This window comes from Pinus tabuliformis, chromosome 2_2 (assembly GCF_031772625.1).
Source record: "Pinus tabuliformis cultivar Carrire ecotype Pingquan chromosome 2_2, CPIR1, whole genome shotgun sequence".
Taxonomy (NCBI): domain Eukaryota; kingdom Viridiplantae; phylum Streptophyta; class Pinopsida; order Pinales; family Pinaceae; genus Pinus; species Pinus tabuliformis.
In genome coordinates this window covers 435138651-435152696 of record NC_142300.1, presented here as the reverse complement: position 1 = coordinate 435152696, position 14046 = coordinate 435138651, and the positions used below count along the sequence as shown (strand labels likewise).

Sequence of the window (14046 nt, the reverse complement as noted above, 5' to 3'; positions counted from 1 at the left end):
TAACTCATACATCCTCTGACTCCTATCTCCGACAGCTATAAGTCGATCTGTTGCCCAGATTTGCATTCTAGCTTACTCACACGACTTGCTCTGGCAATCTCGTACGACCATTTCTGCAAAGCTACAAAATTTACGAAACTCATAAACATGGACGAAAAACTCCCTCTTCCTCTGCTCGGTTGCTGAATCTGCTATTCGCACTCCCTATTGGAGTGAGAAAATCTGCTCACAACAACTGCCAATCTGCGACTGGATAAATTAGATCTCTAAAACTCAAGATCCCCTGAGAGAAATTTTCCCTCTGTGTGTGCTATTTCTCTTCCACCAGGACGTTGGCTCTGCTCTAATGAACTGCTGCAAAACCCTCTGCGTCTAGCTAGAGATCTGCCCAATGAAAAATGAGTTGCTCCCTCTGTGCTTGGAATCACTTGATCTGGAAGGATCGAATTTTTCTGCCCCTCTTAGAAAAATCGAACTTCCTCAAGAAACTCGCCCTCTTGGCAAAACACTATGCTGCCCTTGGAAATTTCTGCCAACTGCTCTTACTGAGCAGCGAAATTCCTTCTTTTCGCTTCTGAGCTCTCTCGCTGATCAACTGCGCTCTGATACCATGTGAAAATTCCTACACTGGATTCCTTTTGCAACAGCTAGTATTATTTCTCCTAATTGTTAATTAATTAACAGTTTATCTGCTATGACAAATATTGAAATAAACACACTGCAACCTTCACAAATAAAAAATTTTGCGGAAAAATAAAACGCTGGAAGCTGAGAAATGCTAGCGCACATAAAATTGACACCGTTATTTTTGGACAATTGTCCCCAAAAAAACCCAACTTGGGAAAGCCAGTGCGACAGTTGAGGGTTTTATTATTATGCAACAGTGAAATTCTGAGTACAATCTCTCGATGCTCAACTGGCAATCCAAACAACAAGAAAATCTAGGCAAAATTATCAGACAGAATTACCCTCCTTCCACAAGCAATCCCGACACAACTTCTCTTTAGAAAATCATCCTTCTGGACCCTCTACGTCATCCTCTGCGCTGCTCTACGCAGACCCTATGGTGTCTAGCCTCTAAACTACCTCTGTTGAAGTCATACTGCTTGTCTTTGTTGAGGAAATTGCTTCTCCGGCACTCTGCACCCTTTGCTCAGCTTTTGGAACTGAAAACAAATTTCTCTCTAGCTAAATCGAATTGCTTCTATGAGGCAATTGTGTAGTCCTCTGCACTGCTTCACTGGGAATAACTCGGCCCCTTGCTATTGCCTCTCCGTATTTGGAAAACTTCCTTTGGATCACTGTTTCTGCTTCAATCTCTGGCTTTCCGACAACTGGTGTTGCTCTCTGGAAATCGATCTACCAAGGAAATCTAACTGCTGGTGTGTCTTCTTGAAGTGACCATTGACTTCTTTTTATAATCCTTTGTTTGACCTCCAATGATTAAGATTAAAACTTAATCGAGGGCTATAATCATCTTGAAGTCGATCATGTGAGTTTCTAGATTATTCTCACCTTGGCTTAATTAATTTTGATTAATTAACCATATTCCCTAAGTTTAGACTTAGGAAATATGCAAAAATCAGTTAATAATCTAATTAAGTCATTTCTATGTGGAATTTTTAGAAATGATTTCTGAGTTATGGAGATCTCATTTATTCTAGCCTATCCACCAAATTTCTTGGTTAGAACACATCTGATGCTACAAAAACTAACATCTCTAAGCCTTGAAATAAGATAGAAAAAGATTCATGTCAAATCGACATTTTGTTTGAGTGATGGGTACATTTTTACCAGGGGTCATGACAAAGGAGTTCAATAATCAATGGCACCAACATCGAGGCACATAGAGGGATTGGTGCTCTCATTTAAATGCTAGATCCATACTCTCATACATCATAGAATACAATGAAAACGTTGCAATCCCCCCAATCCTAAAATCCTGAAAATTGTTTAAGTTTACTAGATTTTGAGTTGGATAACAATTTCTACTTTTTTCATATGAAATCCAATGAGGTTGGAACCACTCAAACATCTTGAAACAATTAATGATAATGTTAAAAATGTAAGTAAAAGTGACATTCTCCTTCAATGTTACTTGGGAGCGGGAGCGGGAGCGACCATTTTCAGAAGCTCCCGGTTTGGGAGCGAATCGGGGAGCGATTTTTTAAAAATATATATATTTTTTATATTTTTTAATTTTTGATACATATATGTCAACAAAAACAAGTAGAATGATGAAATAGACATAAAAAACATAAAAAAACATAAATTGATCATTGAACCATATCACATCAATCATCTAGAAATTATAATCGTCATCAACCATGTCCACAAGTTAGTAAAATACATATTACAACTGCAACATATTGAGTCTTATAAATCATGATTCATCAAATTCAATATTAAAGTTTCAACTTCAAGCTTCAGAATTGAAAATTCAATAACATTTATCATCATTGATCACCAAAGTAACAAGTTGTACTTGTAAGCCAAGTTTAACCATTACAAGAAGTAATATCGAAGATATTTCTAAGTCCTAACTTCTAACTGTTAACATGATATGAAATGTTAAAAATTTATAAAATGAAACATGAATAATGAGATGAAATGAAACAACTTTAGTCTTTCACAAAGCATCATATTCATAATTCACAATCATTACCAATGAGTTATAATTGCCAAGGCCCAACTTCAAACTTCAAATTTTCATTGTCACAGTGATATAATGTTTACAAAAAATATCATAATGTCATAATGATATGAAAGAGTCAAGAGTCAAGAGTCAAGGACTCAAAACTCAACAGTTATGAAAACTAAAGTCTAATAGAAACTAAAAAAGACAAGTAAACTGTAAATCTACAAGTGGCCCTTGCCACGAGAGTCTCCAGGAGTATAAGTAGGTCGTGGTGGTCTTCTAGGAGTCTCCCGCACAGACCGACGACCAGAACTAGAGCCTCCACGCGAGGGTGTCGATGGAGGTGGCGACAGCAATGGAACAAGACTCGGGCCCCGAGAACTGCTACTGGATGGTGGAGGTGGAGGTGGCATGGCTGCTGCAGCTGCTTCATTTTCATCTCGTACAAGCTCCTCTTCTAGTTCTTCCATATGTACAATGCCATCCTCCAAATTGTCGTCCTCAGGGTGATTGTCCCAAATTTTATATGTGGGATCTTCATTAGCCCGATCACAGTAATGGCTCAACAACCTCAAGTTGTAGTGCACATAAACCAAGCTTTCTGCTCGGTTTTCGTTGAGCCTGTTTCTTTTCACATTATGTATATAACTGTAGGTGCTCCAACACCTCTCTGCAGAAGAAGAATTTACAACCTGTGAAAGAACTTTTTTTGCCAATTTTGGCAAAAGTCCGTGGCCGCCATATGTTTCCCACCATGTGAGAGAATCAAATTTATCTTTGTCGTCCATTGCATGGAAGTTACCATACAAACCACTGCCACTGAAGTATCTGCCTATTTCAAGGCGCACAGCTGCACATTCCTCCCTGTCAGGCACCAACTTTTCTAATGCTTCCAGATATCCTCTAGTTACCTCTTGATCTAAATGGGGTTTGGTCCTAACACCACCCCCTGCTGCAGGTTTGCCCAACCAAGATTCTGAGTAGTATTTTGGCATAAGGATATACACCAAGCAATGTAGTGGAAGGTTAAGCCTATTCCGCCGTTCACACACACAATCATGAATCAGTTTGTACAAGTTGGGATCTTTATTATGAACAATGTCTTTTATTTCCCCCAACATGGTATCCATTTGCTCATACACCTCGCCAATCACTGGTTTGTCTGTATCTGCAAACCGAATCATGTTATAATTTGGCTTGGTGAAATCCAATACCTGTCTCACAGTTGTCCAAAACTGCCCATCAAGAGCGGCCTCCTCCATCGTTTCAAAACCTGCCATGTCAGCTACATTTGTAGCCCTTTCCTTTAACACCTGCCAATGTGGACTTGATACCATGCTAGCTAATGCCTCTCTTACCTTCAAAAGGCGCCTGAAGGTGAGGTAATAGCTACCAAATCTAGTCCTCGCAATCTTCAGCAACTCCAATCTCGAGTGACTGCGGAAAAGGCCATGGGTATTGCTATGATTTGTAATAAATTTTATCATTTTTTTTCCTTTCTTGTACAAATCACCAATCCATTGGTATTGTTCATTTTTGTTTTTGACAATATCATGCAACAGAAGGTTCAATGTGTGAACCAAACATGCAGACCAAAATATGTTTGGGTATTTATCCTCAATAATTGCTCCCGCTGCCTTACAATTAGGAGCATTATCAGTGATGACTTGGATGACATTGTATGGGCCAATACGCTCAATTGTTTCAAGCAATGCTTCTGCAATGTTGATAGCGGTCTTGAACTTGTCTGAGTAATCATGTGCAGCTAGAAAGATGGGACCACTTCGGGACACAGCAAGAACACTTATCAATGGCTTGCCTTTTACATTTGTCCATCCATCAGATACAATGGACACCCCATTGTCAGTCCAAGAACTTGTCATTTTATTCAAAGAATGTGATATTTTTGCTTTTTCATGATCAAGGCCAACAGTTCTTGCCTTGTCATACCCAGGGCTCTTGTATCCTTTAGGGGCATCATTTATGGCAGAAACCATTTCGTGCCAATAAGGTGAGCGTAGAACATTGAATGGTATCCCACATGCATAGAGGAACCTGTAAACTTTTGAATCCACATCATTCCTACACCCCTCATCAAGGAAATCTGATATGGTTCTATGCCTTAAAGATGATGACCCTGTGCCTCCATGTCCATATCCACTGCCTTGGGAGGATGCTGAAGGAGTTCTTTGTGATGGTGAGATTGGTTCAAAGAAACCCCTTGATCTTTTTGTTCTGTATTGGGCGTCCTCCTCTTCCTTTATGTATTTGGCTCTATCTGCTGTTGACACCGCTGCAAAAGTTTTGATTCCTATTTGTTTGTCTCCATCCCATGGCCTTTTCCTGCAGAGGTGTCTTCTAGCACGGGTGTATGAGCCTGTGTAATCAGTGTTGCAATGGGGGCAATGAAATTTAGTGGTTCCACCCCCTCTCCCTGTTTCAGCCCTGTGAACATATTTCCACAATGGAGTTTGGTCTTGTTTAGTTTTTTGACCCTCATGTTCACCCTCCTCCACCTCCTCCTCACTGGGGTTTTCACCCATTTGACTTCCTCCGGCTTCTTCATCCACCTCTTCAGTTTCAGGCCCCCTCCGTTTCCTACTCTCCACCACCATAATAACCATAAAAGGGACCAGGAAGAGGAAAATGCCAATAAATATCCCCAGGTCCATGGTGTTTGATGTTTGTAGGGTTTGAGTCTTGAATCTGCAAATTAATTTAGTTTATTGGGATTAATTCATTTAATTTATTAATTTAATTTAAATACATGATCTTTAAACTCAAACAGGTAAATTAAACTAACCAAATTAACTACCTAACCAGCTAAACTAACTAAATGATTAAGTTACTTACCTCTGCAGGCTTGCTCCTCGCTCCTTGGCACTTGCTCCTCGCTCCTCAGCTCTGGCTCCTTGCTCCTCAGCTCTTGCTCCTTGCTCCTTTGCTCTTGCTCAGCTCTCAATCTCTTGCTCAATGAAGTTGAAATGAAATTTTTTTGGCCCATTGGGCTTATAAAATAAAAAAAAATTTCTAAAATTTTTATAAATTTCGGGTCCGGCGGATTTTTTTTCCGCCGAACCGCTCCCGGCCCGTTTAAAATCGCTCCCGGAGCGTTTTTTAATGCCCGGGAGCGATCGCTCCCCGATCGCTCCCGGGCATTAAAAAACGCTCCGGGAGCGCGGGAGCGATCGCTCCCTGAATCGCTCCCTCACAGACCAGGGAGCGCAAATTTTTTTACGGGAGCGCGCTCCCGAAAATCGCTCCCGTCCGGGAGCGATTTTGGGAGCGCGCTCCCGACCCGCTCCCGAGCCGCTCCCGCCCGGAGCGCGCTTCGGGAGCGGGTTCGAAGGGGGGGGGGGGGCGCTCCCCCGCAACACTGTTCTCCTTTATCAATTTTACTTTTAGTTACATAGCATTAATAGGGCCCTAGGGTTGAATATTAGGCTTCCCCACTCATAAATTATTGTTTTAGGCAAACTTTAGGGGTGATGCCTAGACTTAAAGTGGAGACGCCCACAAGCACCCTTTTTGGGGAAACATGCTCTCCACATCGGGGAAACGTTTCCCTGAGTTTCCCCAAAAAGGGGATGTGGAGAAACATTTCCCTAGGCCTTCCCCCGTCTTGAGATTGTGGGAAACGTGGGGAGTATGCCCTCAACCCTAGGGGACATGTCCCCATGGAACACTACTTTTTTTGAGAGGTGTCCTATTTTGAAATAAACAACAATGAGATCGTTTAGAAGTGTGCTTATGCAAGAAATCTAAGCACTATTTTAATACAACTCAAACAATCTTGAAATGGTTGAACATTCGTGATTGGACAACCTTTTTGTGAAAAGAAAATTGTATTGTACATAATTGTTTTTTTTTTTAAGGGTAAACAACTTTTTCTTGATTTATAGGGAGCTTTCAACCTCAACTCTGCATTCTTGTGTTAAACCCACATTAATGTGTGGGCAGCCAAACTTGACCAACTTTCAACATTCATTAGGGCTCTATGCTCACCGAGATTTGAACTTGGGTATTTATCATGGCAACACTCAGTCTCAACCACTATACCATAACTTGATAGAGATTATAAATACATGTTATTATAAAATACAAAGTGAGAGAATTTTGTTAGTCTCTCTTCCCTACATCTTGTGCCTTGTATTGTCTAAAGTTAAAATGGATGAAACTATCTCTAAAATACTAAGTGAAATGTATGTACAACATACATGCCATATTTGAAAACGAAATAGTAATTATTTTGAAATTTCAATTTTAGAAATAACACCTTTTTGACAGAATATTCACATTAGAAAAAATGAATCTTGTTTAATTTGTGTTTAATTTGTTATTTTTCTTCTAGAGAAATACCATACAGTGATCTTTTGACTTTTTACCAAACAATGTTACTTTGTTGTGTGAAATGTTTGTGTGTCTAAAATGTCGCCTGTTAGTGAAAATGTTTCCACAAAATGTTATATGAGACTATGAATTAGATGTTAGATTTTATTTAAGTGCAACATTGAATGCGATTAAACTGTCAGATGATTTTAAACACTGTCAATGTAAAGTTTGCATTTTATGGATCTAGTTTCTAGCTAGGGAACAAAGATACAGAATGTTATGCTTGATAGAGTTTCATCAAAAATGTATTAAAAATTTTCAATGACTAGTTCTTGAAAAATGTCGAGAACCAATTCAATGTTCTGACAAGGTAAAGGCTCTTTCAAATGGTTCTTAGCTTACCTTTCTGTCTGACTGTGCTTGCAGAGAGCATGCAAAACATTTCAAACCAGAAGATACACAAGTCGATATAACAGGGAAAAACTGCATAGTCACGGGAGCAAATTCTGGCATTGGCTTTGCTGCTGCAGAAGCACTTGCATCCAGGTGTTGCTTTCATAGCTAATTGAAAACTACAAGGATATTACTATTTTTTTCTCTTATGGCTTGATCATTGAGTTTGTTCAGGAGTTTAACCTTTGCATTTGTCTGGTTTGTACCATTGAAGTTTCTTTTGAATTTATTTGAATTTTTATCATGTTTTTACCATTTTCATTTTTATTTGTAAGTAGAGGTGCAAATGTCTATATGGTGTGTCGCAACAAGGAGAAGGGGGAGAAGGCCCTTTCAGAAATCAAATCAAAGACAGGCAATTTAAATGTATATCTTGAGGTATGTCCTCCTTAATAAATGGTTGACATGCCTTTTTGAATAATGCTTTCATGATAGTTTATCTGTAATTAATGTTTTAGATGGTGGAAATTTGTTTGAATTTACCTAGTAAAAGAAATAGTAATTTTCAATTATGAGAAAATATCAGACATACCACTATTGTATAATTTTATTCAGTAATGTAAATAAGACTTGTTTTTAGCCATGAGAGGTAAGATGGGTTGGTGCAAGCTGGGCAATGTTAAAAGAACCCAGCATGGTTTGATTCCTTTTGCATCATGTAACCGTTCACTCAAAAGGGGACAGTGCACCCAGCAAGGGGGCCATTGTATCTGTGTTTGAACCATCAAGGCTGTAAAATAAGGTCAGGTGGTATACATGTCCAATGGTGTCCTACCCCTTGATAGGTGGTGGATGCTCAGCACATAAGACTTTAGAGGAAGCATTGGTATTCAGATCAATGTCAATCCTTAAGATTCATTTTTGAAATGAAAAAAGAGAAGAAATACTATTCTATATGGAGGTTTGTATGTTCTTTTGTTTGTGTGTGTAATACTATTTATGGTAAAATTGGCTTCTGCTCTAGTTTTTTCCATAGAATTCTGAAATATGTAACACTTGAAAGACGTAGGAAGCTCAAGCAGAGATGATTTGAGTTTTAAGCTAAACATTCTTGTGGTGCATGCAGATTTGTGACCTATCCTCACTAAAGGAGATCAAGCTCTTCACATCTGATTTTACATCGAAAAATCAACCACTTCATGTCTTGGTTAATGCTCTATCCCTTATTTGCTGCTTTGTTTATAGTTGTGAAAAGAGAATGAAGATGAAGTCTTTTTATAAGAAAATTGTGTTAATTTTAGGGCTAGATTGTTCTCTGTCGTAGATAATTTCACTTTTAAACTTTTTCAACATTTTACATTACATTCACCCCATAACATCATAACATCATTAGCAATTATGTAGAGAGAAGACTAACATCAACAATGCAGTGGAACAAATAAAGAACAGTATAAGAAAAACATGCACAATAAAGACACCAGGATTTAGGTCAGACACCAAGGAAAAACCCCACAAGGGGGAAAATCCAACCAGATTCTTCTTCTATTAGATATTCATTAATTGTTCCACTAAGATACAAAGTGCAATGAGACACATCAATCGTACTAGGTACCTAGGGCCAACTAGGGATCATTCATGATCCTCATAAGTCAAACTACATCCCTATCATGTCAAGTCATACATCACTGTACTGTCATACTATGCCATGTATATCACTGTCATATGAGCTGCCATACATCCCTGTCCATATTTTTCCGTTGTCATACTGACTTGAGGTCACTTCCATACCAAGGGTCACTGCCATACATCAAAGTCACTGCCATGTTAAGGTCACTGTCAAGATCACTGATATAGAGTTACTGCCGTACAAGATTACTGCCATATTAACCATACCAAAGAGTCACTCTGCCATATATTATCGCACTTTCATGCCAAGTCTACTGTTACACATCTAGATCTTATGCTCCAAGTCATTGTTACAGTCATGCCTCTGTCACATAGATCACTGTCATGTCTTACTGTCATATAGGTTATTGTTTATACTAGGTTACTACTATGTCCACATCATTGTTATCAAGATTACCACTCAAAGTCATTCTTATAATATATTATTATCTCAGCCATACTGTTGTGAGGTTTTCCATAAACACATGTAACACTGCTATTATATATATATAACTTCCATAGATATTTTCTTTCCACAGATATGAATATGCGAACCACACAAAGAATGTGAGCCATGCCACAGAGAATGCAAGCCATACCATGGAGAATGCGAGCATTGCCACATAGGATGCAAACCATTTCTAGGAATACGATCCATAAAGATATATCAACGAACCATCCACAGAGATATGATACGAACCAGAGGAATAGATGTGGGCCTACTTAGAATAGATTGAGCTGTATATATGGAATGCGTGCCTGTGAGATATGTCATGCGATATGATCATATGAACCACTGTAACGAGTGTGGGCTACTGTAATGTATGTGGCCCATTCAAAGATAACAAGTGCGAGCCACTATAACAAGTGCGGGCTGTTACCCACCACTTGTGGATGACATCCATAGGGGAATTTTTTCCTCCGCGATAGTCCTCAACCAGCAGCCAACATCCCCTTGCAGCCACCAGATAGCTCGATGTTCCACTATCTCCGCCGCTTGAGCTAGCCATATTCTCCCTCGCCCATCTGTTATGATCGTATGTTTGAAGGTGGGCCTTCCAACCCCGAAGGTATAGATTTTCATTATGTAGTTGGGTATTTTGCTTACTTATCATGGACACTTTTGGGCATGGATTAGTGGGGGGATTCGGCGGAAAGAATGGGCTTGGTCTGTACTCTTGTCTCCTCTGTCTAACTTCATGGTTAACCCTATATCTTAGTCTCGTGGCATCTCCTTTATTGGCTACTAGCTTTAGGAATGACACTACATGGGAAATCCCGAATTTGGTTGCATAGTCCAGCTTCCTGACATCACATACATCGCTACCCTCTGCTTATTATAAGCCCTTTCACCATATTTCCCATCCGGGTCCACATTTGTCCACTAGGTCCACTAGGTGAAATATGGTGACCTTTTGTAATGCTTTTTGATGAGTCAACAATATCTTTGTTGATTTGGGGTAGCATTGGATGTGCTCTAGCCATGACAATTGGTGGAGAGGCTAAAGCATATGAGATCTCCAAGACCTAGAAATGGTTTGGGCAGATTCTAACCGGTTTGGGAGATATTAAAATAATTAATATTTTTAATGGAGTTCCTAAGTCTAAACTTAGGAAAAATAAAATATTAATGGGTATTAATATAAAACTAGGTTAGAAGGTTCCAAAAGTCATGGATCAAGCCAAATCTAATCTTAGCCGTTAATTAGAGATTTAATCTCGGCCGTTGAAGGACCAATAGGAAAAGTATAAGAAGAGGCTTGACGGTCAATTGGAGAACACATTGAGGGAGACTAGTCAGTTCGATTTCTGGAGCAGGGTTAATTGAAAAATTCGAACTAGTGGTCTGGGGAGCGGCAGGAGGTAGCGGGTACGGAACAGAGAGTTGGGATCAACACCAGAAGACCAGCATAGAGGTTGGAGAGGCAGATGTAGAGGCAGCAGACTGCACAGTCACTAGAAGGCTTGCGTGGGTGATGCAGAGAGGCCCAGTGTCGACGCAGAGAGGTAGGAGCTGACGCAGTAGGTCTGGGAACTGCGTAGAGGCCAGTAAGTCTGACGCTGAGGTTGGGAGAAGTGCTGGAGAAATTGTTCTCTGTTGGGTAAGCCAGTTTGGCACCCAGTTGTACTGAAGAATTGCTGATAACGAAATCCTCTTATGCTGCACCGTTTTCCCACATTGGGTTTTTCCGGGGACATTTGTCCAAAATATTTGTGTTGATGTGTTGATTATTGTGCATATGTTTGTTTCTGTATTATGGTGTGATATCTGCAGCAAAATTTATTTTAATGTTTACTAAAGGGTTTTTCGTAAATAACTTATTGGCAAATAAGTAGGTAAAATAAATCAGTTGTTGCAGTGATAGAATTTTCACATGGTATCAGAGCAAGTAATCAGAGACAGGAAGGGAAAATCAATTATGGGTCGAGACCATGATGCAGAGGCATCTATGTCAGGAGACTCACAGATTTTTAGAAAATTGCACAAGAGACAGTGACTTCGATTTCTCTATGTTGGCTTCCAGGCTGGAAGAAGAAGTGGCTTGTGTGACTAGCTCTGCATCATTAGAAGTATGGTATATAGACAGTGGAGCCTCTTGGCATATGATGGGAATCCCGGAATGTTTCTCAGATTATCAAGAGGAGAGGGTGAAGTTTCAGATCACCATGGGGAACAAGGCAAAGTGCACTCCAGTAGGGAGGGGTACCATAGTTTTTTGTTAAATTATGGTATGTTCTATGCTTAAGAGAAATTTATTTCAAATCTTCTTATTAGCCTAATATCAATTTCCAATATTGCAATCACATCAACATGATAGTAAAATGCAGATAGAACATAAATGTAAACAACAAAAGACAAGCCAAGACAAGAGACACAAGATGTGGCACTAACTAGGGACAAACCCCAATGTGGGGAAACCCTTTGATCAATTCTTCTATATTCTTCAATAATTCAGCAGAGAGAGAGAGATAGTACAATATCACAAATCTGTGATTTACAACAACAACAATACAATCTTTGATCAACAAGGTTAAGGCTGGTCAAACAACTTCCAAAAGACCTTAAATCAACCAAGGAGAACTCGACCTCCAACAACAATAGATAGCAGCCCAAAACAGTTAATGCAAGGAGGTCAAACAACAGCCAATGATGCAGCAATACTGCAATCAGTCCTAACCAGTCAATGTTGGTCAAACATATGCTTCCACAAGTCAACGCTACGCTGTCCAGCAATTCGGCTAGCCTAGGAGAGGCTGCCCAACCCAAGAAATACAAATAAATTCATATCTCCATGAATACATGTAGGAATTGGATGATCGTTAGATCAATTCTACACCTCTCAATGAGAGGAATCCAAGAAAAATATTAGCTGCCATAAATGAGGTGACCCACATGGAGTTTGGCCCTAGTTGCCAATTTTAACACTCCCCTCAACTAGGGAGAACTCTATTTGCTAATCCATCAGTCTGTCGATACTATCTCTGCCATCAAATGCACTTCCTTGCACTGCTCGGCTCTGTTGAACTATGAAGAAGAAGAAATGATTGAGAATGTATTATACCATCCTCTACTGACCCGAAGTCAGCCCCAGATAAAAGAGGGTCCAATAGTACTCTTACTCACCCGAAGTCAGTCCCAATGAAGAGAGTGTGTCATACCATTCTTACTGATCCGAAATTAGTTCCAAATAAAGAGAGTCTCATACCACTCTGACTGACCCGAAGTCAATTCCAAAAAGAGAGTGAGCTATATCACTCTTATTGACCCAAAGTCAGTTCCAATTGATCCCAGATCAATGTCATTCTAGCATAGGGAGTACGGTAGATACATGATGCGTCCATTGGTACTACTACTATGGTCCCTATCCTCATTTCCCTACTCATTGGCAAGATGAGAGGTACTTCCCATGTGTCCTAGACTACATGGGTAGGATGTCTCAGCAGGAGAAGGATGAACCATTCTTCCTGCCTACATGTTGCCACAGGGTATCATAGGGGAAGGCTGAACCATTGACCCTATACACAGCGAACCACTAAGGGAGGGTGAGTCACCCTATGGTCGCTTGTCACTCTAATAAGTACCCCAAGCGCCCCGGAGCTCCCAGAGCTCAATGTATGCATCATACATGACCCTCATAAGGGGGTCTCTCCACGACTCCTAGTCATTCTCGAAAAGTCAAGAATTTGACCTTTCCCAGGGGCTTCGTCAGAATGTCGGCGACCTTCTCATCAATCCCAATATGATGGAGCCTTATTTCTCCTCGTTGTGCCATATCCCTGATAAAGTGGTACCTGATATCGATGTGCTTGGAGCGATCATGAAATACAAGATTCTTTGATAAATGAATCCCACTCTGGCTGTCGCAGAGCATCACGGTAGTATCCAACGTATGTCCAAACAACCTGAAGAGATTCCTCAACCAGATAGCCTCACAGGGGGCGATACTCACAGTAATGTACTCTGCCTCAGCGGTGCTTAAAGCCACCGAATTTTGGTTCCTGCTCATCCAGGATATCGAGGTAGAACCCAAAGAGAAATAGCACCCAGAAGTGCTCTTTTGGTCCACCACACTATCTGCCCAATTAGCATCGGAATATCCATGTAGCCTCACATCTTCGGCAGTGTATCTAAACCCATGAGTTATTGTGCCCGAAGATATCTCAGTAGATTCTTGGCACCAATCCAATGTGAGTGATGAGGCTCAACCATATATTGACTCAACGTGTTGACTGCAAAACATATATTCAGGCAGGAGTTCACCAAGAACATCAATGCTCCTATGAGTTGACCATACTCAGAGGCATTACCCAATATAGGTCCGACAACACTACCGCATAACTTCTTGAAGTTAAGCTCCATCGAGGTAGTCATGGGCTTGCAGTCAGTTGTCGCACAAAGTGTTTAGGCACCGCGGCAATGCTGAGAGTAAGGGCTATCACTCTTGATCCTTACTCACTCCGTTTAGGCTCTCTCCTAGGCAAGTCAAGGGGGGTAGTCCCTAAGGTGAATGGATGGG

The 14046-nt window shown here is 40.3% G+C and overlaps 1 protein-coding gene across 2 annotated transcripts in view; it reads left to right on the top strand.

Annotated features, from left to right (window-relative positions):
- The window catches only part of LOC149193130 (NAD(P)-binding Rossmann-fold superfamily protein), a 229516-nt gene that overhangs the window by 102232 nt on the left and 113238 nt on the right, over positions 1-14046 (top strand). For both annotated transcript variants that reach the window (XM_089404793.1, XM_089404792.1), the window contains exons 3-5: positions 7397-7516; positions 7702-7801; positions 8490-8570. In XM_089404793.1, coding sequence (XP_089260919.1) covers positions 7397-7516; positions 7702-7801; positions 8490-8570 — 301 coding nt within the window. The remainder of the gene's footprint in view (positions 1-7396; positions 7517-7701; positions 7802-8489; positions 8571-14046) is intronic.